The sequence below is a fragment of the Elgaria multicarinata genome, chromosome 2, assembly GCF_023053635.1.
Source record: "Elgaria multicarinata webbii isolate HBS135686 ecotype San Diego chromosome 2, rElgMul1.1.pri, whole genome shotgun sequence".
NCBI classification, from domain to species: Eukaryota; Metazoa; Chordata; class Lepidosauria; order Squamata; family Anguidae; genus Elgaria; species Elgaria multicarinata.
Window position 1 is genome coordinate 130,138,968 of NC_086172.1, and position 26,523 is coordinate 130,165,490.

Genomic DNA, 26,523 nt, shown 5'->3' on the forward strand with positions numbered 1-26,523 from the left:
CTAGGCTAGATGAACTTGGTCTGATCCAGCATGGCTCTTCTTATGTTCTGCCCCGCCCCTTCTATTAATAATTCTCACAAGTCAGAGTTTGATTTAAAGATCCAAGTTTATTTTAACATTACATGAACAATTAGTGGTTTTTTTACAAAAATATAAATCTGTTTCAAATATTGTAGAATAGGTGGAAAAGTTAATACATTAGAAGAATGGTGACTTTCACTTTTCATTATACTCTTTAAAACATTCCTGTAGGTTTAGAATAATTATATATCTGAAATATGTAGAATTCCTTATTGAAATGAAAGTATATTTCTTAGCAGTAGTTTCCATTGCTCCGATTCAAAAAAAGTATATTTTTAAAAAAGTCTTGTACTTTTAAAAAATAATTCAACACAATCTATTAAAATCAAAACCGGAAATTAACTCCTTCTGTCGAGAAAACCAGAAAATTCATTGATAAGTATAGAATTTCTGTTCCCTCAAGTGGAGGACAGCTTGCATAGGGGAGGTCAAAAAGCAGTGCATCCCAGGGTAACGCCACTAGCCCTCCCAAACTGCTCTTCTCTTGGGTTGCAAAACCATCTACAGAACACATCTCCCAAAGGTATCCTTCATCAAACACTTATTTTATAGTATTTGATGAATGTATGCACTGATGACCAAGTGACTGCCCTACATATCCCAGAAGTTATTTCCCAGAAAGCTGTTCTATTGAAACCCTCGTGTGAGCCACAATGGCCCCAGTAACTAGAAGGTTACTTGAGGTATAGACTAGCACAATACACTCACTCAGCAAGTGAGCAAGAAAGGCTATAGACAGTCTCTGACCAAGGGGCAACTTTTTGAAGGGGACAAATAGTGCCTATGCTGGTTGTGCAGTTTTGTCCCAACAAGGTAAAATTTGGTTGCCTTTCAAACATCCAAAGAATACCACTCTCTTTCAATGGCTGAGGAAGACCCTGGACAAAAAAAGAACAAAGGATTGGCTCCTGAATTCTGTATAAGGTCAAGCTGAATTTTGAATTAATGGTGGGATCTGGCCACAGGAAAATAAAGATGCTCTTTGGGCAGGGAATGTTGCATGTGAATCTTTGATAAGAGTGTAGGATGACAATGGTGATGATGGCCTGCCGAGTGAGAGCTTAATTGGGAAAGTGATGACAGCTCCTGGTCTTAGGAATAGAAAACTGTCTTATACTGAGTAAAACCATTGGTTCATCTAGCCCAGTATTGTCAACACTGACTGGCAGTGGCTCTCCAGGGTTTCAAGCAGTTTTTCCAGCCCTACTGGAGATGCTGGGGATAGATCCAGGACCTTCTGCATGCAAAGCATGTGCTATACCACTGAGCCACAGCTGCATTGTACATCCTGTGCCCGTGTAGGAGAGGGAGCTCTACAGCTGTGCCTATTCCTAGAATGGTGACAAGAGGAAAACCACTTCCACCACTGTGATGTGAAGTCTCTCGAGGGGCCTGAATTTATTCTCAAGAAAAAAAGGCTGTGAGATTCAATCAGTCAGAGATCAAAAGTAGCTTTACTCCTGGACAAGATCTGAATAGAAATTCACCCCCTTTGTCAACCGAAAGTGGGGGAGCATTTAAATTCCTTATGCTTTCTGACTGCCACTAGAGGGGTTACTATCAACAGACTATGGGCTCTCCCCCATTCCCAAAGGGATTGTTCTTGTTGCAACGTTATTTGGAGCATCACGTCTTTGGGAGGGCTGAGTAGCCATATTCTCTGTGGAGTCACCTGCATAACCTAATGCAGAGAGGAAGACTACAGAGGAAGAAGGAAGAGGCTGGAGCAAATGCGCTCTGCTCTGTCAGTTGGCGCATTTACAGGGCAGTGCCTATGTTGAATTGCCTGCAATTGTTGGTCAAGCAGGAAAAAAATGTGCTCCCTTCCAGGCAGCCCCCCTTGTATCAGGGAGAAATGATTGAAAGGAAACATTTCTCTCCACCCAGCCCTCCCCAGTGGGAGAAAAACAAATTTGCTTTGTCACTGTTTCTTTAAGTACTGAGCTCTTGAAAACAGGAGCCCTGGCAGAGTTGGCCTATCCCCCACTCCCCAAATCTGGATGTTGAGGGGAGAGATCTTTCCTTTGGAACGAAGATCAAAAATCTATCCTTCTGGCCCCAGAGGAGGGACTTATCTCCATGCTAGTTGTTCTCCACAAGGTTTCTAGATTTACAGATGGGAATAAGCACTCATTTGGAACACGAAAACTGAAGGTAGATGAAGGGCCTAGAAGAAAGAGGATTTAGAATTTTAAGGAAGCTACCTAGTGTTTCCTTTCATCTGTTAAGTGGTCCTTTGTACAAGATGTGATTGAAACTAAATTGTAATGCCTAAGCAGCTTTTCACCAGTTTACTACTGTGATACTTTATAGATGATGGTGCTATATAAATAAATAATAATAATAATAATAAAATAATTGTTTCGGTATTATGATTTAGTTTCATTCACATTTCATCCAGCAAGAAAATCTACTACTTAATACTTCCTCTATGTTGGGTTGGAGCTCTGGTAACTGTCTAAATAGCATTTTAATGTGCCATTTCCTCTTCAACTGTTTGGACTTTTTATGGCAATAGTTTCTGTATGCTTGTTACCAAATTCTATCCTGTCTCAACTTTGAGGACCTGAAACAATTACTGTATCATTCAAACGGGTCCCAAACCAGATTTGTCAGACTTCCCCCGGAACAGTTTAAAAGCTGTTCTTAATCTTTTTTGAGGTTATGTGCTAGCAATCTGGTCCAATTGCAGTTCAAGTACAGTCCATCTTTTTATACAGACTTGTCTTGTCTTAAAAACAAAACAAAAAATGGAATGCCTAACAAAGCCAAAACCCTTCTCAAAACCAGAGTCCCAGATGAGAGCCTACAGCTATACCCATCCAGTAATTTCTAATTAGTATAATGAACCAGTAAAATTTATGAAAATGTTACCTTGGAAGTGCTGGTCTTAAATGTATTACCTGGTAATCTGAATTTGGGTTCCAGGACCCTCCTGATTGCATTTCCTGTTGTTATGTATACCACAATCAGTGACTCTTTCTGTACATTATCTAGATAGTATGTCACTTCTGCAGACAACTTGCCATACAGTTAACACTGCTGTTAAAGCCCATCTTTCCATGTTCCTATTTATCAAGCCCTTGTATAATCAGAACCCTACTGTTCACCACTCCTAGATGCATATCCTTGGAGGTTACTCTGTATTTCAGGACTTTGAAATAGAATGTTAAAAAGTAAAAACAATAGAATGAGAGCCAAGCTACATGTTATTTTACTCACGTAGAAAGAACTTTATCTTTGCTTGAATGGAACATATCAGAACTGTTTTTATCAAAACTCTGTTCTTTTAAAAATAATAATTTTGATATTGTATTCTTATTCTTTTGCTGCTTCAAAATCTTCTGGATATGGATATGAAATAAAAACAAATAGTTCTCACAGGCGGGGGTAGCAAGCAGTGGCTTTAACCCAGCCATCCTTGTGCTCATCAGGACAGAACTATTTCAGATTTATTGTCTGCCAAACAAGTTTCTTTTAAAGAGGAAGGTGTTATCTGGCTTACTTCTTGCTCCTTTCCCTGCTTCTTCAAACTGTTAGGGAAAATTAGCTGCAAAGATAAAAGAACAGTGAGAAACTCAACCAAGCCACCTTTTTTTTCAGGTGCAAGAAACTACTTTCCTTTTTTGAGATGGCAAGAGAGAAATGCAATTGGTCTAGCCAGCCCTGTTATAGAGATAGCTAGTAGATGGAATCCTTAGTTTAGGATACAAGCGGAACTGGGGCCACAGCTGGACCTAAGGTTTATCCCTGGATCATCCAGGGGTCAAACCTGTTCATCTAGGTGATACACAGGGGATCCAGTGCTCAGGCAGGGGCGAACCCTGGATGATCCCAGGATAAACCTTAGGTCTAGCTGTGGCCTGAGTTACTTTTTGGACCATTGGGCACATTCAGGAACTTAAGAAACAGCTATTGGCACAATCACAAAACGGGGCCTGGCTAGTTCAAAGAGGTGTGGGGAGAGAAACAGTGAGGTTAGAAGCTAGTAATAGAGAGACTGAGAAAGATTAAAGGAGAAATGTTTGTGTAGATGGAAGATTGGGCAGGGCCAGGAAGCAACACTTTCCTTTCTTTTGTGCCCGGTGAACAGCTGATCAGCAGCAGGTTCAGGAATAGGAAGGAGAATCTGGCACCCTAATGTTTTTCAAGATTCCCCCACCCCTTTTTAAAATAAAACGTTAAAGGGGGCAGGGAATGGTAAGCTTCACAGGTGCTGCTGGAGATCAGTTGGCACTATGGTGTCCATGAGCGCCACATTTGGAACCCCTGATATAATGCATAGCTCAATTCTGACTTGGTATATAGCAGTCTTTAAAACATAACATAGAAAAATGGAGAGAACAGCACTTACTGGATAAGATAAAAGCTGCACTAAATCTGGGGCTGATGGGAATTGTATTCCATAACATTTGGAAGGCACCAGATTGCCAACCCCTAATGCATGATACATTAGTATCCCTTACACTTTGCTTATGCATAATTGAGATTTTTGCAACTGGAACTGTGACACTGAACAACATGGATACTTCTTCAGAAATAGGACATTTCTGTTTTGATTTAGCTGTTCAGGAATGGGATATCAACAGAGATTGAAAACACCAATTATTTCTTAGATTCAATACCATTTTTACAATAGATTTTCACCTTTAAGAATTACTTTGAAGCATCTCATTTTCATAATTCATATTTACATTTACAATAGGAAACTTAACTCTCCCTTTTGGGTTGAAGTTTCATTCATTAGAAAACTTATAAAAATGTACAGAACTATAAAATACCCTTATTTTTACATTTTAGAAGTTATGAGTGAAGAGTTTCTATAGATTCTTGGCTATCACTTACAAAGATCCTACATCTCATAAATAAATTTATTGCTGAGCAACCTGATCCCAAGGATTTAAAATGTACCACTTCACCAAGAAGTTTGGCAAGAGTATAGAGGAACTAGTCAAATGCAGTCCTTCACTTATATCCACAGACATGTGGGAGCTATTGATGCTATTTCCCATGACAGCAGGATGCATGTGAATACTGCAACCACGTGAGTGAAGCGAATCTTTTCCCCTCCTTCCTGGTGGAGTATCAAACTGAGAAGGAAGGACACATGTAATTTGCCCTGCTCATACAATTGACGTATTTACAAATATACTACCAGTGTGGAATAGCACTGTGGGGAAATGATTCCCATGTGCTTGTGTGAAGAGGGTTGTATAAAGAATTAGATAATGAGAGGATGTGCATACGCACACATCTTTTTAAAATACAAGTGTCCTAAATGGCTCTTTTAAGTATTCAGAGAGAACATAGGCTTGTCTCTCAGTTACACAATGCAGTTCAAAAACTAACAGAAGCAGAGGGGAAGGACTGATAAATGAAAGGACCTGAGTGGAACATTTAAAGAATACATCTGAAGGTGAGCAGGGAATGATACATTGAATTAAAAAATGTCACTTCAGTGGAAAAAACTGAACCCTTAAGCTCTCTTCCACTTTTTACAAGAGAATGTATGAAAGGTAATTCTGATTTCTCTAAAAACCCTCACTATTTCAAGAAACCGCAAATAATTGGGTATCTGAATCATTAGTTCATGATAACCAAAAAACTAGCTGATCCAAAGAATTTTACTGTGGATTTAGCTTACCCTGAACCAGCTAATTTTCAAAGACTGCCTACCTTCATACATTACATGCAAAGAATACACTGCTGAAAGCGTACAATGTGACTGTCAATCCAGATCTGTTTTGTAAGTTTCTGAAAAAGATAGTACATGCATTTGACAAATACATTTGGAAATAAAGCTGCAGTGCAATTTTGACTTTGTAATGACAGGTGCTAGTGTAGGCAGTAGTTTATAGACCTGTCCTACAGACTGACTATGCGGCTTTTAATTCAAGGTTTTTGTGCCAATGAGTGCCAATGAAGGCATCACCTTGGTATTCTGCTTTCCTGAATCTAATAGGAAGCTTGCAGCTTTTAATCCAAATGGTGCCAGTTTGGGCATGGGCTTCAATACTGTGCCACTATGACCAGGTTCCAGATTAGTTTTCATTGGTTGAATGGGAAGTGACACATTTGTGGCTTTTGCTAGATGTTTTATATTTTTCCAACTTCTGCAACTAGTTATTGTTGAAAGGTTAGGATTTTGGTCCTTTACTTCAGAGCATGGCATGAATGTCAAAACACCTGATTCAGATAAAGGATTGTCATCTTCTAAGTGAAGCAGGAGTGGAGTTACGGAACCACTACTCCCTTGAACAAGACAGAGATCCTTAAAGCGCCCACCCAATGTGCCAAATTGAAAGGGAGAGCCATCTTTCGTAGTTGATTCCCTGCAACTTTCCATATCTTTTAGAGAAAACCCAGAGCTTAGAGACTTGGGAAATTCTGATATGCATGAGATGTTCTCATTCAGTTGCGGATTTGGAAATGCAATTTCATTCAGAACTGAAGTGCGAGTTGCATCATTCTCCACTATGTCCATTAAGTCATTTGCATCCAGTGATGTATCATGCATCATAGAGGGTTCTTTTTGCAGTTCCATTTCTATTCCAGAATCCTTGAGTTTAACTTGCTCCTTTTGAAATAAAGAATCCTTTGACTTTTGACCGTCACCTCCTTTGTCCATCTGTTCTGCTCTTGCCTGGACTCCAGCTAACTCTTCAATGTGGAGTTCTGTTGCAGAGAATCCTGGGAATCCCTTTAAACTGGAGACTATCTGTGGAAAATAGTTTTCTTTTTCCCCTTGCACTGTTCTGATAGAATGTCTCTTTTTTCCAGAAGCAGCTCCAGCTTTTTCTTCAGGCCAAAGGTCAGTCATTTCCTGTGATTCTATTCGCAAGGAAGAGTCACTTGTCTGGATATCAGCAGCCACAGTTACATAGGGATTCTTATCTGCATCCAGGTTTAAATGCATTTCTCCTTCAGCAGCTAATGACATCACATTTACTATCCTTGGCATCATGAACGAGTCTTCATGTTCTGTAAGTTCAGACAAAGCAAAGTCTGTTAAACAGAGGGCAGCCAGAATTTTTTTTTCATGGACATGACCACATTTTCTTGCCACCATGGCTCAATGGCAGAGCGCATGGCTTGCATGCAGAAGATCCCAGGTTCACTCCCTGGCATCTCCAGGTAGGGCTATGAAAGAATCCTGCCTGAAACTCTGGATAGTCTCTGTCCATCAGTGTCAACAATATTGGGCTAGATGATATAAGGCAGCTTCCTAGCTTTCTCTGAATCCTACTTTTCTTTCCTCCACTTCTCTTGCCCCTTCCCTGCTTTCCATCCTTCCTGTTCAGGGTTTCCTCCCCCACTTTCTACATTTCCATCCCCACTGATTCTGCTGTCCTCTACCTCTTTTTTCACTCATGTTGTCTCCCCACCCCCACTTTGGTCTCCCACTGCTGAGCATGGGAAGAGGCAGAAGCAATGGCAGAAGTAGCAGTAGGGGCAAGTGAGGGAGGAGACAACAGGGGTCCTGATGGGCACCTGCAGGTGCTGGATTGCTGACAAATGGCTTAGAGCAAAGGTGGCCCAGCAAGGGAGTCCTATATTGTGAACCGCCCAGAGAACTTCGGCTATTGGGCGGTACAAAAATGTAATAAATAAATAAATAAATACGACTTCTTATGGGGTGGCTCTGCATGCTCTACCATAAGCATCTTACTGGGTATTTTTTACCACCTATCTCAATGTAGGCATTACTTTTTAACTTGTAAATGTTGTTAAGTCTAACAGGTATTTTACTGTTATAGGTTTCTTGGGGTACATTTAACCCTAAACCAGATTAATAGAGTATTTTTTCTATCAACTGGGGTGGGGGGAGCAGCGCTAAATGTGACACTAACCATGTTTAACCCTGTGTGGGCAAATTACTTTTACATACCCAGCAATATACTTACATCACATACAGAACAGAGAATTCTGAGTTTGCAAATACAATGTCTCCAAGAATGACTTGGGGCTTGGGTTTTTTCCCTTTACGAAAAAAATCAACTACTTATTTCTTCATCAGCCTACCTGAATCACAGCTTCTTTTTCTAGAAAGTATTGAAGGTTTTGAATGCCTATTGGACATAATTTCTGGTTTCATGTCTCTTTCTAGAGAAAAGGGACTGAGTTCCACAAAAGGTCTAGTAATTCTCTCAGTTTCAGCAATCTTCACAAATTCTGCTTGTTGTTCCTGATTCTTCAGTGCTTCTATTGTTTTCTGCTTTGCTAAAATGCATTTTAGCTTCTTCAAAATCACCTTCTGTGGCTTGCCTACAAAAAAAGCAAGAGAACCAGATTTTTCCCACACTTGACCATTCAAAGTTTTCAAATCATAGGGGAATTCACAAGTAAGCCCAAAACACAGTATTTCATAGCACGGAATTGATAGCATTTCCAGAATACATGGCTCAATGGGCAGAGTTCTGAGTCTAGTTAGCAAGTTGGACAAGTTACTACTATTCATGTCTTTGAAAATCTAGCCCTTCATGTTCTCCATGAACCATCCTTGCCATTGTTAACACCCAGTTTGGATAATTCTAATGTCCCTCACATGGCAGGATGTTTTTCTTCATATAGATATATATTTTGGTTTCATGCATTAAAAGAAATCTGTCCGTGAAGTCATCTCACCTGAGAGTACAGACACTTTGTGAACTAGGATAACGTTCTTGTGCAGCAGTAACTGCTTTTGACCTGTCAGTTTAACTGCCTGACCCTTTAGCCTCTGGATCTCTTCAGTGGCCTGAAAAGAGACTAAGAGGTCATTTTTAGATTCCGGTATTATACACATAAAGCAAAGACAGTATCTCTTTCCCTTAGCAATGCATCCTAAACACAAGTTAGCTGCTTCTGCTACAGACAGAAATCAGGGCCCTTAGATATATCAGGAGAGGAAACTCCAGCTGGTGAAAGAAAGGCAAGCTAGAAAAACAGTACAGGTGGGGATGGTAAGCTCCAGTATGTACCACTGCAGTTACTGAGCTAGTGTATTCAGAGAAAGAAAATTAAATCAGATACATTTTTCCCAACTTTGCCACACCAACTTGGGGCAGAGATAGACCTGGCACTGAAGTCATCTCCACCCCTAGTTTTTATGTATATGACTGTTTTAGTTTCCAATATCGGCTTACTGTTCCATGTCCAGATTAAGTCCTGCTGCTGTAAGAATGAAGCATTTTTCCTCTGAGTAAAGAGTTTCCACATACATCTCAACACTAGGAGACCCCTACCTGCTTGAGGAGGACGCGCTTGGCAACATTGCGGACAGCATGCAATCCCAGAGCCACCTTCAGTTTTTCAAAGAGTTCTTTCATTTTTTGACGAGCACGCTGTTCATTTTCTGTGTGGTTCAGACGATAAGCCTTATTCTTTGGCTTTCTATTCTGTAGTATAAACTGCTGCAGACAAGAGTGACATTGTCAACTGATAAAATAAAAATGCAGCAACCCGTATAAGTAAAGGCAGTATCTAACAGGGCCACTGTGCTTAAACAATTGAATTAGAGCTAACATAAGTGACCTCTAATGCAATGGCAACATTAGTCCCAAAACTTGGGCTTCTGCATGGCTCCACTGTTCAACATGAAGGTGGGGAGGGGAGTGGTGGTGGGGAAGATGGAATCCTATGCATGTTTATATAGAAAGATGGAATCCTATGCATGTTTATATAGAAAAAAAGTATGGCTGGCTGGGGCATGCTGGGAGTTGTAGGACTTTTCTGTCTAAACATGTATAGGATTACACCCAAAATAATGGTTGTTATGGGCAAGGGAAGAAATAGAATAATGGGAGGTTGAGATCAGAAAGGCAGGAGATTTACATGGCTATGAGTCATTCCCCTTTCTGATCCTCTCCCCATTCCACAGGTTTCTGACAGCATTGGATATTGTACCCTCTGCCCTGGTTGTGCTATTGGCGAAAGCCATGTCAGTTCATAACAAGATCTCACTCATCTATCATACGACTATGATATGAGACCTAGGTGGGTAAATTGGGCAATGTAGACTAGGTGCAGCAGGCCATTAACACAATCACTCCTGAGTACCCTCTTTAGCACCATAGAGCTGAGAAGCCTTCCTGCTTTACTGGGGAGCTCCAGAAAATGAAACCGGTCAGAAGATTGGTAGAGCATAAGTGATGTAAGACTTGTCATGAAGGTGATTTGAGCACACCTAAGAGCATACAATCAAGTCTAGTGTGTGGTGATGAAGGTGGCAAAGAAGGCTTAATTTGCTGCCTCAATTGCATCCTTGAGTAGCCAACCAGCTGACCTTTTCTGATTGATTAGAGGGGTTTTGTCATCTGCTCTGGTAAACCCAATGTTAAAGGCCTCAGAGGCCCACTGTGATGAGTTTCCAAGACACTTCAAAGATAAAACCTCCCACTTTCATGCTGACTTGAAAGCCACTTTGATGTAATGTCTATTGAAGTGTCCAGTGCATTGCCTTATCCTTTTTTATGGGACCAGTTTCAGGTTCTGGAGATTGAGGATCTATGTGAATTACCATCAGGTCATTCTGGGTAAGGTACTTGAAAGAGCAGTGGCATCTCAGCTGATTATCTGGATCCATCAGATTATCAGGAGAAGAACAAGGAGAGTGTGACCCTGTAACTTCTTCTTGATCTCAAGTGCTTTAGATACCATTGACCATGGCAACCTCCTGGACTGCCTTTGTGAGTTGGAGGCACTTTTCTACAGTGGTTTGATTATTTATAATCAAATATAATCAAATTATTTATAGAGTGGGTTCTAGACAATAATACTGGGTAACTACCCTTCAGCCCCATGGCTGTTGAACTGTGGGGTGCTACAGTGATTTAACATCTATATGAAGCTATTGGGAGTAGTCAGTAGGAAATTTGGAGCAAGGTGTCACCAGTATGGTGATGACATCCAGCTCTATTTCTCTGTGACATCTGAATCAAGGGAGACTGTGCATACTCTGAACCAGTGCCTGGATGCAGGCATGGCTTGGGTAAGGACTAATAAACTGATTCTGATAAGACAGAGACCCTGTTGGTGGGCAAAGTTCCCAGGTTAAAGAATTGGGTTGTTTGCCTGTTCTGGATAGGGTTGCACTTCCTTTGAAGCAGCAGGTATATAGTTTGGGGGTGCTCCTAGATCTATCTTTGTCACTGAAAGCCTAGGTGACCTCAGTGGCCCCAAGTGTCCATTACCAACTACACCTGTTCTTGGATAGGGACAGCCTAGCCACAGTGATCCATACACTGGTAACCTTATTATTAGACTACTGTAATGCCTGATTCTGAAGCTGCAGCTAGTGCAGAATGCTTAGTAGGACACCCAGATATGTTCATGTAATGCCTGTGTTAAAAGAACTGCACTGGCTGCCTATTGGCTACCGAGCCATGTTCAAGGTTATGTTGACGTACAGAACCCTAAACAACTTAGGACAAGGATACCTAGCAACACTACCTTTTAAGTTTTTCAGTGGCCTTGCTGGTTGTTCCATGAACACCAGAATGTTGCCACATAGTATCTTGATGGAAGGCCTTCTCGGTGGCAGCACCAACCCTCTGGAAGACCGTTCCCCATGCAGTCTAAGAGGAAGAAAATGTGGTATGTTTCATGCCTCCTGAAAACGCACTTGTTCACCCAGACTTTCTCTGTTTTGTAAGTAATTGCAATTAATCATGTGCTGCTTCATCTCACTGTTTTGGAAAGTTATTGTAAATGAAATAGTTTTTATTAATATATTTAAATCTCCATTTTAATATTTATATGTGAATTGCTTAGAGATTTGATTGTATTATTTTTATGTGAATTGTTTAGAGATTTGATTATATTAAGTGGCATATAAGTACTCTTAAAAACAATAATATAATAAATAGCTGTTTGGATTTGAAGCTCCTACACTGAAAAACAAATGAGTCATGCATGCTGCTGTGCAAAAACTGGGATTCTCAGTTGTCTCACTCCGGGGTGAGAGAAGGGTTACCGTCAAGCCTTTATCATGACATGTATAAAACAATATTCCTTAAATTTCTCCAAGGTCAATCAATATATACTTCAGCTGGCCACACACACCACAAGCAACAGGAGAACAAATGTGTATCCACCTTAGCAGGCGTTTCCATCACTTTATCTGAAGAGTCATGATCAAGTTGCCTAAAAAGATTTTTAAAAAGTGTTTAGGATCTAGTCTGGCTTGGAAAATAGCTTAACCTCAAACAAAAACTTCAGCAAAAGCATTCCTTATACCAAAAAATGATAAGAAAGGTCACATATGAAAAGTCTCCTGAAATCAAATCCCAAGAAACTGCCCATCCCATCCCATCCCATCCCATCCCATCCTACCCTTTTCTGTTCTGCGCGTCTTGCTTTTTTTTTCTTACCCATTCTCATAAAAAATTAAGATAGAAGAATTCATCAGAAGGCAACTTACATAGAACATTTCAGGCTCTTAATACAATGCTCTAAAATATAATACTTTGACTTTAGATACACCTTCAAGGCATACTAGGGCCAAAATAAATTGAGATTATATATTTTCAAATTATAAAATAAAAGTTTGAACACTAACATTTTTCCATGGAGTAATTAGGAAGTTGCCTTATATACGAGCAGACTATTTGGCTTCAATTAAGGAGCTGCCTTATACCAAGCCAGACTTTTTGGCCATCTATTGTCTACTCTGACTGGCAGCAGCTTCCCAGGGTTCTTTCCCATCATCTGCTACATGATTCTTTTAACTAGAGATACCAGGAATTGAACTGGGGAAATTCTGGACATAAAGCATGTGCTCTACTACTGAGCTAAGATACTACTTTTCTTAACAAGAAACTCACAGTACTTTTTGTTACTTTTTCATAATAACCTTAGCCAGAAGAAATTCATATGCATTCTTATGTAGCTGCAGTCTTTTATGGGGCATTATATTCCTACTCTAAATGACTGACAGCTGGCACTTTGGCTATCTGATTGAATGGTCTGCAAAGGGCTCTGGAATGGTCTGACTGACTGGTTGCTAATTGGACAGCTGGGAATTTCTTGCCTGAAGAAAAATCTGCTGACTAGTAGCAGCAGCAGCCGGAAGTACTACAAAGATATGGAGGGCAAGTGGAAATTTATTTAAAGGGTGTCAGTTTTGCCCAATTGCGTCCACCTCTTTTACACTCATTTTCTGCTCCAATCTGTGCACCCTAGTCTCATGTTTTGCCATCCGTCATATTCTGGGTGAGGTAAGAATGTCCCCTCCCCACTGTTCCTTTATTTAGACAGACTAGAGGGGGAAGGGATTTTATAGCACTCACCCAGCATCTCCTCCTCCTCCTCCTCCTCCTGAGAGACAGAGTACTCCAGCACAGTACTCTCCAGGATAGTCCTCAATAGCCAAACTGAGGCAACTCTCCTGCCCTCTATTTTCCATGCCATGTATATACTACAGAACCTTCTAAACCAGCAGTCCTTTTCCTTTTTCTACTTGTCTGATCCTTTATGCCACCTAGCAGGGCGGCCACTGAATGGCAACTAAAGAGAGCTCTTACACCTTCTATCTATACCTTCACAGCTCTGCAGGCCAGCTGTCAAGATTCCCTTTTGGACTCCTTACATACCCTAAAAGTTTGAACTAACTATATGAAAAATAACCTAGTAATCTTAGAGTTAAATAAAATTTTCTGGCTCCTAAACTACTGAAAGCCTTAGCACAGGGGTGGGCAACTTCTGGGGGTCAAGGAGCCATACCCCACCCCTGCCGAACTTGCACCACAGTGGCCCAAACTTGATGGTTTCACAGGAAAACAAGGTCTGCGGGAAGCATGCACCTTATTTCCAAGCAGAATTGCTCTCCTGGGAGAACAATTCTGCTTGAAAACAAGATTTGTCCTACTCACATGCCTTGTTTCCCAGCAAAATTGTTTAAATTTTGGTCAGCAACAGAGTTGCAATGGTGGCAGAGGTACACAGCAGAGACTGCAAAAGTGGCCATGGGGGTCTGCCTGTGTGTTGCCAATCCCTGCCTTGGTGCAAGAAAACAACATATTGTAGGTCTGTATTAAAATCAACTATATCTGCAAGACATAGTAAATTCAACATACTAAACATTGAATTGCTGGTTTTAAAAAAAACATGCTTACAGTTGTCTGGATATTAAGGCATGATTATCTGCAGTTTTCAGGTGAGATATATTTGTTCTTTCTGAAACCTCCTCCAAAGACTCAGTGTCCATATCCTCGTCATCTTGACTGAAGTCATTTTCATCCTGAAATGAAGCCTTTAAAAGAAAGTCCTGCAGAGAAATTCCAAACAGATAACTGTTTCATTTCAAACTCAAGACTGTAAGAAGTTCAAAACATGTCACCCATACAATTAAGAAGTGATGATAAAATTCTCAGTCTAGGACCTATAGCCAAGTTATAAACCCTTCGAATCAGTGAAATAATTTTGAGATCAACTATTAGATTCATCTGTAACTCTAGATGTTAGCAATCAGCAACAATTATAATGCATCTAGGATAAAAGTGTCTGTGTATATTTTATTTATTTATCTATTACATTTCTATACCGTCCAATAGCCGGAGCTCTCTGTATAGCAAGCTGTTCAAGGATACAGTTGGAAGCAATTCCCATGATAACATTTTCCAGACACCACAATTACTGGAAAGTGGCAAGGCTAAATTCCTATATAACCCAGTTCATACAATTTCCCCATGACCAGTTTATAACTAAAGGAAACTCTGTGAGCCAGGACTATGGTTCACAACTTTGCAATCTATGGCACAGTCTGTAGGAAAGGGACCAGAGCTCAGTAGTAGAGCGGATGCTTTGCTTTTGGTTCAAACCCCAGCAATACATAGTTTGACTCAATGTAAGACAGTTTCATATGTTCAAGCAGCAACTTGCAAATATAGAGGAGATCTTGTGCACCACTTCAACACCAGAGATTCCACTGCTGAAGAGGCAAGCTGCTGTACCATTTATTTTAGTCACTGGCAGCAAGAGCTTCCAATAAATCTCTGGTCCATATATCACTTCTTTGGATTGATGCCTTAAGCCTTTAGCTATTGTCATCCTCTTCCTGGTCTTTTGCACACTAGTTGTGGAATACATGCATACTCTCTAGCTTACAAGAGGAGATTTTAAACAATAAGATAATATTGATAGTATCCAAAAGCAATAAAAAATTACACAGAGCAATAAATCAATGAAGCATTTTAAAGTTGCACAGGATGTAACTGAAGAACATAGTGACAGCCATACTGAATCAGACCAAGAGTTCATCTTGTCCAGCATTCTGTTCACACAGCGGCCCACCAGCTGTCGGTGGGAAACTCACAAGCATAACGTAAGTGCAACCACATCCTCCCGCCCATGTTCCCTAGCAACTAGTGTACTTAAGTTTACTGCCTCTGAAACTGGAGGTAGCATATCGCCATCAGGATTAGTAGCCATCAATAGCCTTCTCCAGGAACTTAATTCACTCCTTTTTAAAGCCAACAAAATTAGTGACCATCATGACATCTTGTGGTAGCGAACTCCATAGTTAACTATATGGTGTCTGAAGTACTTCCTTTTATCTGTTCTGAATCTCCCACCAATCAGTTTCATGGGATGACTCTGGCTTCTAGAGTTATGAGAGGGAGAAAAATGTGTCCCTGTCCACATTCTTCACACCATGCATTATTTTTTATATCTCTATCATATCTCCCCTTACTTGTTCCCCCACCCCCAAGTTAAACAATCTCAGCTGTTGTAACCTGCCCTCATAAGGGAGTTGCTCAAGCCCCTTGATCATTTCAATTGCCCCTTTCTGCTCTTTTTCCAGTTGTACAGTGTCTTTTTTTTTAGGTGTGCTGACCAGACCAGTACACAGTATTCTAACTGTAGTTGCCACAAAGATGGGAAAGAAAATAAATTATAGTTAATCAATCATATTTCCAACAACTATATAAAATATGAGGATTCAATTTTGGTGTTCTAAAAGCTGAGTAACGAATAATCTGGAGTTTCTATCAGGCTTACCAATTCTTTCTTGGGCATCACTTTACGGATATAGCAGTGGTCTAGTAATACAACATCAGGTTGGAAGATGGGAGAATCACTTGAAAATTGCGCTGCACTTTCTGAATCTTTTTCAGCCATCTCTGAAGTAATAGCATTTCTGTCGTATGTGATACTTTCAGAACAGGACTCAGGTTGATTTGCTAGCAACTTATTTTCTTCTAATTTGGAATCATACATTGTGACTTCTGATGCCATGGCCTCTACCTCTTGAAAGGCTGGTCTGTTTTCTTCTGTCTTAACAGCACTGAACTCATCTTTTGGACTGGTGTTCTTTATCTGGAAAGACACAACATGTTGAACAATGGAATTTGGGTCAGTCTTCTGCCCTCGTAACTTACCAGGATGGACTGCCATTAGGTTAGGTGCATTTATTTGGTTGCCCACTGGTGGTGTGTATTATTTTAGAATTTGAGCTGGCCTCACTTACAAAATTCCTAGATGCCAGCTAGCATCAAGGGATGTTAGCACTGTGGGGTTATTTTAGATCCAGTCTTGCAAACAGCTATGCAACATCTTCAAATTCCTAGTAAGGAGCATCAAATTTCTAGCTGCCCAAGCAACTAGATACTTGGGATTCCCCCCTCCCCCCATCTCTGGGTATACTTTAGCATAATACAGAATAAATTGAGTTGACTGGTGGCATTTGTAAAGAACCATATACCTCTATTACTGATTAAGCCATTGTTTTATGACCTATTTATAAATGTTTAGTCATGGAGGGCATTATATATAATAGAACACTTGCATGTAATCCACATTTTGTGAGAAATATTAAAGGCTAGTTTTGATGGTAAAGCTGTAGAACTGAGTGTGAAGAGATGCAGAAGGAGGTTAAGGAAAGTCACACACCAGAAGACAGACACAGACAGACAGATATATGCTTTGGACCACAAAACTGTCAGTTCCCAGACAAGTAGCAGTAGTAATCTCAACTGGCTTCCATTGACCTCTAATAAGTTGGGTTATATTAAAAACCATTTTGCCCTCAGAAATTTTTCATTTTGGAAGATTTGGGTGCTCACCAGTGATTCAACCTGGTAGTCAGATATTCCATCAATCTTCTCCTCTGCAGAATCAGCATTTTTTTCACCGTTTCCTCTAGGGTCATTGGTAATATCAATGGATATATGACCATTTTTGTGATGGTTGATTTTAGATGCATTTCGTTCTAAGCATTTAGCAACTAACTTCCAGGATGTTTTATTCCAAGCTCTGCTGACTTGAACAATGTCACCTTTAACAGTTTGAGTCTCTCCCTGAAAACTAGTAATACCGTTTTTATAGCTTGAAGTGTTGCAGTTTTCCTGAATGTCAGTATTTGTTTTAAGTAGAGGTTCTTGAAAAGTATCCACATATTTCCTTTCCAGTGAATAATTTTGGTTCTTTGCACAGTTGATCTCAGGTTCTTTTTTCTGTTTTTCCTTGCTACATTCTATTTCTATGGAGTCACCCCTCTCCTTCCTGTGCTTCCCTAGCAGTTTGGAGTAATTTTGGTTTTCCCACTGGGTCTTAAGCAGTTTGGTCCCTTTCTGTTGTTTTTTTGCACAGTTCATGCTTACAGTCTGATGCTGTTCCTGTAGTTCTGCAGCAGTCAATGTCAGCTGTATCTGCTCTGCTCCTTCTGAATCAGTCGCTGGACTTTGCATTTGGGCAGTGTTTGCTTCCTCCCTATTTGTACCTTTAAACTGTACAGCCTCTTGATGATTTGTGGAGCTTTCCTGTAATATATTTTCTGCAAGAACTTCAGTCTGCCAACACTTTTCAGCAACCTCATCTGACACATCTTCAAGATATCTGGCATGCTGTTTCTTCATAGTTACTTTGATTTCCTCATTGTCTGGCTTCCAGCTAATATATGAATGGTCTGACAATATATCTGAAAAAACTTCAGGATATAAGGTTATCTCGCTTGATAATTCTTCCTCTGCATATGTATTATCTAGAGCTCTCTTTGTCATAACTGCATGTTTGTCACATATGATTGCATTCACTTTTAACTCCTCAAAACTACCTCGCTTTCTAGCAGGACACACAGAAGCAGAACTGGAATGACAAGCAGGTTTCTCTGGAAGCACAGATTTTCCTGATGATGGGATTCCTATATCAGACACTGTAACAAAAGAGACAATTACCATTTTCTTCTATATAGAACTACTGCAAAGAAGAAGGGCCTTGATTTATTAGGGGGGAAAGCCAAAGTCCCAAGTATTCCTTTTATATCAGAAGGCTGGCTACTATCTTATCAATTACACTATTAGGAACAAACATTAGGAACAAAGAGCTCTCCTTAAGAGAATTACCCCACAATTGATTATATTGTATATGCCTGGATTAGTATGTCTGGTAAATAGGGAATGTTAGAACTGAACGGGTGTGGTTTATGATGTAATAGGTAGGAGGGGGGAAGAGGAGTATATAAGGAGTGTGTTGGGAGTTTGTGAGAGAGTGCTTTTTAGGGCTTGTTTTCTGGTGGTTTGGATTCTAGGGATTCTAGACGAGTTTAGATTCTAGGGACTTAGGACTGGTGTAGAGAGATTGGTGGTTGGTATGTGGAGAGTTTAGATTAGGCAGGACTGAAAGTATATTTTTATTTAAAGTTTTTAAATAACAATAAACATTATTAGTTTGTTAGCTACCAAATACCACGTGTCAGCTTGGCATTATTTACCTGCCTTACAGTTATTAAACACCCACCCCATATTATACCCACAGTATATTTAGAGCAGATCCTGTATTAAACTTGTTTCCCTCATAGCTAGGGGAAAGGTTTTAATTAACCCTCCCTCAGTTTTTCAAGTGGTGGTGCTTGGCCTGAGAAGGGTTTATGCGATGGGCCTAGTATAAGGGTGTGTTATGTCGCAACACTATGTAAATCAATGCTGGATATTTCATGGCTCACCCAACCTGTAAATCTACACTACCTGTCGTAGGTGCTAAAAAGGAGCACAGAGCAACCCCACAGGTAGGGTCAGGCTGATTGTATTACATGTTGAATTTACTAGGCAAACAACGGCAAATAAACTGTTCAGATTACCTTTGCCTGTTTATTTATTCTGAGTCATCTTCTGAACACAGCATCATACACACACACACACACACACACACACACTCTTACTTACGGGGTAAGAATACAAATAAAGAACTGCTATACTGAAAAAGACAAATTGTATAGTTTTATTATTAAAATGCAAACTAGTTTAAACTACTATTCTTCATTATGCAGCAAGGAGGTTGCCTTAAAGACCTTTGAAGGAAATTACTTTGATTCTATTTTGCCAGCTCTTGGATTCAACACAGTAATATTTACAGAATTATTAAGAGTAACTTAGTTTTCAAATCTCACCTCCAGGGTCACACTCTGTACCATGAGATTCTTCAAGAGGGTCTGGAACACAGTCCTAAGATAGATGGGACAAATGAGAAATCAGAAAAAAGCAAGGAAAGTTTTTCCAGACTTACATGTTTTTAAATATAGTAAGAGCAGAAGTAATATGATTACTAGCTTTCTCAAAAACAAAGCACCTATTGTAGAATGAGTAACTGGATTTTAACTATGTGTTTTCTGAAAATACTCTGCAATATAAAGTAGTTTCTCTTACTTCCAGTCATGGGTACAAGATAGCTAGGACAAAGGTACCAGTGCTCATGATTGAATTTCAAGATCTTAAGGCACTTTCTGATGTAATTCCTCCATGGGAGTTTTCAAAATTATTGTAGATAATCTCAGTAAAGATAAAAATTAGGTATTGATGTATTAAGTGGAGAGAAAAGAAATGCATTACCTCTCCAAAGCACTTTCCAGGGGTTTGTTGGATCCTCTCTTGCTGCATTTTATTCCCTATGTTGCCTTTGTACTTTGGAGTGAAAGCATATGACCTCATTTTTTCAAAGTTTAAAGGGATACCATAATTGTGCTCCTCTTGAATCTAAAAGCACAAACACTATTAGAGCAACACAGAGCCATTCAAAACAGCCATTTCTTTTTAAAGGTAAAGACCCTCCTTTTATACTATTATCACTTACAACTTGATCCTTGTGTAAAGCAAGTACTGGACATATGCAGTAGAGAGGCAACTGTGCTACTGCTTCATGAGTTATGGGATTGCAAAGGTAGCGCAACTGTGCTATGCAAGTTTTTCCATGTCTCAGACATGGGCTAAAGGTTGTGTAAGACACTAAGAGAATGAGGAGGTTCTGTACTACTACTCCGTCCCTCCACTATCACCCTCCTACTTACCTTCTCCATATTTGAAAAATTATAGCTATTTATAAGTAGGGCTTTCAAGCAGAGTTGACAAAATACATATCTGTGCTTTGTTTTTGAACAAAAATGATTCAAACAGATTAGCTTGAAAGAAGAAACAAAGGAGGAAAAACTTCCTGTTTTACCAATGGCTTGAATTTAGGCATCTTCAGTTGCTCTGGTTTGACACCACTGTAAGTAGACTTGAAAGGCAAAACCATTTCTGAGTGAGGCAGAATTACATGTTGCATTGGTTTAGTGGCAGTTGGTGATGGGGGGGAAAAAGGTTCCGCATCAGTCTCTATTTCTTCTTTTGCCCATCCTGGGAAATTTGCAACAGGCTTATCTGGTTCCCCATTATAGACTGCTAAAAGGAAAGATAACAAACATCTTAAAACAGATAACAGATTAGACTTGAAAGAAGAGAAACTGCAGAAGAAAAAAAAAAAAAACAGGAACAGGCAAGCCCAAATGGAGAACAGTTGCAGTGCAAACCTGGGTTCAATTGATATATTTACATCCATCTTAGCAACTGAACCAAGTATCACCATTGTGCTTCTCGCTCCTTCCTCCCAATGCCTTTCCCTGTATCTCATGGATGGTATGAGAATCTAATAAGTAAATAGCAAATGTCTTTAGTTGGGCTGCAGCTTCATAACATGATTCCTGTTGGATCAGATCAAAGACCTATCTGGTAGAGCATTCTGTTCCCACAATGGCCAGCCCAAATGCCTAGGAGAGCTCTACAAGCAGCATCTGGTATTCAGTAGCAGACACTCTGTGATACTAGAATTATTATTAATAATAATTATTATTAATTACATTTTTTCCGGCAGGCCTACACAGTTGAATTTTAAATTTGCCTTTTAATAATGTGCTGCTTTTAATAATGTATTCGTTTTAAATGTTTTAATTAGTTAGATTTAATTAAAACTTTAATTAGTTTTAATTAGACAAATGTTTGCATTTGTCTTGTACCCCGCCTCGATCCAGAGAGAGAGGCAGGTAACAAATAATTTTTGTTGTTGTTGTTGTTGTTGTTGTTGTTGTTATTGTTGTTATTATTATTATTATTATTATTATTATTATTATTATTATTATTATTATATACCGCCCCATTGCTGAAGCTCTCTGGGCGGTTTACAAAGACACTGAACATCAAAAAACGATATACAAAATTTAAAATCATAAAAAGTATAAAAAGAGATTACATACAATATCCAAAACTACTTCAATACAATGCTTATGTATTTGTGGCATGCCAGAGATCTAAGATCTGCCACATTATTTGCTGTCTTGGCTCTTAAATTCTGAATATAGGTCTAAATTTCTGGGTTCTATTTTGTCTTACCTGCATGGTAATACTGTCCCAAAGAAGATTTCTTTAAATCTTTTGTCTGATTTAGATTTTACTGTAACTTATAAGGTCTTTCTTTTTAGTTTAGCAGCATCAAAAATTCAGGCAAATTTTAGCTATGACAATGCAGCTGATTGTTCAGGGGATGCTTTGACTTAATGGTCTCTCTAGATGTTTTAACTTTCAGATGATAATTATCCATTTTCAACAATCCATTTAATTTAAATGAATTTTATACAACGTATCACGAATCTATTTCAGCTTAAACATTCTAGATATTGTTTTATGCTGTATTTGTCTTATTTTGTGTTAGTTGGTTTGTATGGGAATGATCTATGGCCCAAGCAAAAAAGTAAAGGTATTGATTGATTGGGCTAGTAGCCACTGATAGACTTATATTCCAATAGCTTTCAACAGAATATCCACGAAAATACAAAAATGACCAGGAAAACACACAAGCTCCCTTTCTCCCAAATACAACCTATGGGCTTGCTATACTCATTTTCTCTCATATGAACAAGCTCTCTTACAGTAATAATGAGCAGATTCTTCTTATTCAGTATATTTCTATACCGCCCCATAACCGAAGCTCTCTGGGCAGTTTACATAAGATAGGAATATACCACTAGGATCTAGCAAGCTTCAAAGATATCCCACCTATCCTTTTCTCTTGCAAGACACCTAGCTCCAAGCAAGGAAACATCCTTGCTTCTGGAACAGCAGAGTCATGCCTATGCTCAATGCCTGCAGTCAAACTCCTCCCTGCCCTCCAAGCTTGTTGCTGGTGCAACTGAGCTGCTGCTATGTTACTCCACCAAATAAGCCTCTTTTCTAAGGGAGATTAAAAACTGTGCACAGGAAATGCATAAAGTAGGAGGAGGTGCATCTAAAATGGGGTTACTGGGGAAAATAGCACACAAATAATTTGGTCTGCACCCACGGTTGTTTAACATGAGAACTCAGAACTCTGGGTTGTTGAGTGACAAAGAACTCACAAGTTTTAACCCAACAACAAACCATGAGTTAAAATTCCAGGTTGGTTCTCTAGGTCATTATATCAAGGGAATTGCTCGGGAAAAGAATGTGTATATTTGGGAACGTGCATAAAAAAATGTGTATATTAGAAGAAATGTGCCCACAAATACACTTGTATTATCATGCACACTTTAGAAAAAAAAAAGCAAACTGATATAGAAACGGAACGGCATAAATTTAATGCTGGAAAAATGAGAAACTGAGCAGACTCCAGCTTGACAAATTTGTCCATCCCCAGCGCTCAGATTTTACAAATGTTATACTGCAATTCTAAAGGGCCTGGAGAAATAGATTTAGAGAACACAATTCGAACGGAAATAAGTCAGGTCACTGCACTGAAAGATTTTGAGTGCAGGTACTATGTGGATTAAGAGCAGATGTTTTTGCCAGGAAATAAGCATAAAACATATTTTCCCAGAAGACTCACTTTGTTTAGCTAAAGATCTGAATCTGCCGCCATCAAGAACAGACGGGACAGCCTGATGTGTTTCACTAGTATCCGAGGCAGTAAGCCTGCGTGCGCCAGTTGCTGGGGAATGTGGGTGGGAGGATGCTGTTGCGCCATTTCTAGCTTGTGGGTCCCTGGTCGACAGCTAGTTGGCCACTGTGTGAACAGAGTGCCTGAGTAGATGGACCCTCGGTCTGATCCAGCATCAGGGCACTTCTTAGGTTCTTAACTAGCAGTTTACTTGCTGCAGAGTAAGGTAATACACAAAATACCAAAAAAAAACCACCAAACACTAAGGAAAACACACACATATACACACGCAAAAACATATGGATGCAGTGCAGAAATAAAGGCAGTTGTGAATGGGAACATAAAGAGAAAAGGCTGAAAGAAAGAAAAGGTGCTTCACCATGGAACGCACAGCAAAATTTCATTGCAGTGCCTACTTGTAACTGATATTAACAGATTAAGATTGGCTGCTTTCAGACTTTATATACTTCTCTTAATATTCTGGATTATTCATATATGTTTATTCAACATAAAAATTTCCAGAGAAAAAGTATAATGTTTGGTATTATTTTGGCTACATTTCCTAGACAGACTTACATTCCACATTACTTCTCATACGTTTATTCATCTGTTCCTGTTCCCATTCCTCTTCTTGGCCATTACAGTTTGCAAGAATTCCATGCAAAGATGTGTTCAAGTGTTGCTTATGCATAGAAGCTTCCTTTATTAAGGCCATCCTTCTCTTCAGACACTCAAATGTACAACCTGTCCTGCAGGGAAGTGTAGGCTGATACTTCTCAAAAGCTAAATTAACACGGATACTCTCAACCTTGCAGAAGGAGTTGCCACTTGGTGGGTCTTGGCTTCCAATGATTTTACACAAAGGTTTGCTTTTGAGTGAAGCCTGAAAGGACACATGTATATCTATATATCAAGACATGCACATTTTGAATACATAAACTGTATGAAAGCAATGGCACAAAAGAGTATGATACATATTTTAAAACTTGTTCTGCATTAGCTGGTAGAAAAATGCCTTAAAGTTAAGAGAAAATTTGACTGTCAGCAGTCAGTATGCATTATCTACATAGTGAGGCAAGCTGCAAATTGAAACCCACTGCCACATCAACAAATCGGAACTTATTTTAATTTAGTCACATAGGAATAAGTCATCTTTTTAATATAGAAGATATTAGCACTAGCGTTTCAACTGAATTTCAGGAATCACCAACACCCTGTGCAATTTTGACTTGTTTCATCTACTTTATTACTTTCCCCTTTATACATAAATCCATTTGCAAAAAATAATCTAAAGAAAAAAACAGATCAATTTGCTATGAATTTTGTAAACTCTGGTCTTCCTTATGTTTTATTCACCCTTGCACTTGCTACCACCAGTGGTGTAGCTTTTGATGGGCAGAATTCCTTTCTGCCTGTGGGAGGGCACCTCCACCTCATCCTAACAACGCCTGTCCCAAGCTGGTGGATCTGGAGGTTAGAATTGCCCCATATGTGGTTTTTGGCTTCCAAACAGAGGCTTTTATCATGCCTCTGTAACTGATATTAACAGATTAACACCCTGCCTCCATCACAGAATTTTACAGGGAGGCCCAGACAACATAGCCTTCCTTTCGTAACCCTAATTTGTTTTCCCGCTGTTTCTACTGTCTTTTTACTTACCAGGGAAAAAAAACATGGGAGGAAAAGATGCAACAGGTGCACAATACCTTTTGATTGGAAGCACTAGGAATCCAGAAACAAGCCAGGATGCAAAATGCAAACAGACAGCTTGTTGCGCAGTTTTCTAAACTGAACTCCTCTTTTCTATAGTATATACAAGTGAACTGACTTAAGAATCCAGTAACACTGTTGCTAGATTAGTTAAAACTTGAGCATTAATGCCAAGGAAGCGTAATTATGAAGGTAAAGGAAATGTTCTGTTCAATAACTTACCTGAGTGGTAAGCAGAGCTGCCAGAGATAAGTCTGCTCGCGCTTTGGTAATGCAAGTCCGTGGCTTTCCATTCTGCAATGCAGAATCCTCCAATTCCAGCAACTCCACCTAAACCAGTTTAAATAGGAGTTCGAATTACCACATTTTTGTATGAAACTGGGGGAGGGGGGAATGGACAAGAAATTAAGATGAGTGAATGGGTCTAAATCTGGGCAATTGATTCTATAATACCACAGTGTTTAACAATGTTAAAAATGATTAATATGGTTAAGAACAAGGAGTTTTCACAATAGTTCAGGTCAAGAATTTTTTTTTAAGCAAGGACGAGGTTTATATAGAATTAGCATGGGTAAGTTCAAATTGTAGTTATATTTACATAAATGCTTTTTAGAAATCAGTTTATGACAAAACCCAAGATCTTACAGGTCACTCATTATTACAGACCCATAATTAATTATTCTGCAGGGAGGCTGGAAACAATACTTTCTTGCCAGAAATAAGTTTTTTGTAAGACAACCATATTGCATGTGAAACAGAATTAGAAATCCTCAGATGACCCAATCATTTTGCAGATGGTTCATTATTCTGGGGAGATGGTGGTAATAGGGCTTGTCCAACAGGCCAAAGGACTACATAAGAAAAATAACTTACAGGTATCTGAATCCTATTTCTAGAATAAGCATATTTAAATATAATCTATGGCTAAATGGTCACCATTACCACAATTTACCTGAAAAATGAGCAAAGTGTCCAGAGAATAGCTTGCTCGGTCTTCAGTAATATAGGTTTGTGGCTTCCCATCCCTCAAGGCACAATCTTCTAGCTCTACCAGCTTCATTTGAGTATTAGATAAACTTAGAGGATGATTAGTCTGCTCTTGCTGAAGCAGACTCATGCTGAAGTTGTGTTTTTGCTTAGATTGAACATTTAACGGCACTGCAAACTTTTTGGAGGATTTTACTCTGCCTCTTGCTGCTTGTTTATTCTTAATTTTTCTTTTCCTCTTTCTGAAAACGGAAGGCAGAGAAAGAGGCTTGAAAGTATGTGCACTGGGTGGAGAAATAGTAGATTTCTTTGTTAGAACACTATCTAGTGCTTGTGCACTGTTGGTGCTTTTGGATGGAAGCTCGCAAGCCACAGGAGAATTAAATACATTAGAAGAGAATCCCACATTTGTTTCCATTAGCTTCCTTTCACTTTCCAAATATTCATCCAGTTTGTCACTACAGAAGGCAGATCGGTTCTTCAAGGAGTCTGGTAAAATAAGTGTAGAATGTGACATATTGAAACAAGTTAGACACAACTTCCAGAAATACATCAATTTCTAGCTCAACTGAAAAGAAAATGCCTAATTGTTTCTCTAAAAATGGTAGTAAA

General features: G+C 39.3%; 1 protein-coding gene across 1 annotated transcript in view; it reads right to left on the reverse strand.

The window, feature by feature from the left end:
- Positions 1–4,685: 4,685 nt before the first annotated feature.
- The window catches only part of LOC134392923 (MAX gene-associated protein-like), a 30,628-nt gene continuing 8,790 nt past the window's right edge, over positions 4,686–26,523 (reverse strand). The window contains exons 8-21 of the mRNA XM_063117683.1: positions 25,877–26,400; positions 25,147–25,254; positions 23,791–24,097; positions 20,491–20,711; positions 19,884–20,027; positions 19,445–19,499; positions 17,124–18,211; positions 16,060–16,377; positions 14,175–14,326; positions 12,156–12,204; positions 9,306–9,473; positions 8,707–8,818; positions 8,104–8,346; positions 4,686–7,062 (exon numbers count right to left, since the gene is read on the reverse strand). Of these exons, the coding sequence (XP_062973753.1) occupies positions 5,969–7,062; positions 8,104–8,346; positions 8,707–8,818; positions 9,306–9,473; positions 12,156–12,204; positions 14,175–14,326; positions 16,060–16,377; positions 17,124–18,211; positions 19,445–19,499; positions 19,884–20,027; positions 20,491–20,711; positions 23,791–24,097; positions 25,147–25,254; positions 25,877–26,400 (4,583 nt within the window). The 3' untranslated portion in view covers positions 4,686–5,968. The remainder of the gene's footprint in view (positions 7,063–8,103; positions 8,347–8,706; positions 8,819–9,305; positions 9,474–12,155; positions 12,205–14,174; positions 14,327–16,059; positions 16,378–17,123; positions 18,212–19,444; positions 19,500–19,883; positions 20,028–20,490; positions 20,712–23,790; positions 24,098–25,146; positions 25,255–25,876; positions 26,401–26,523) is intronic.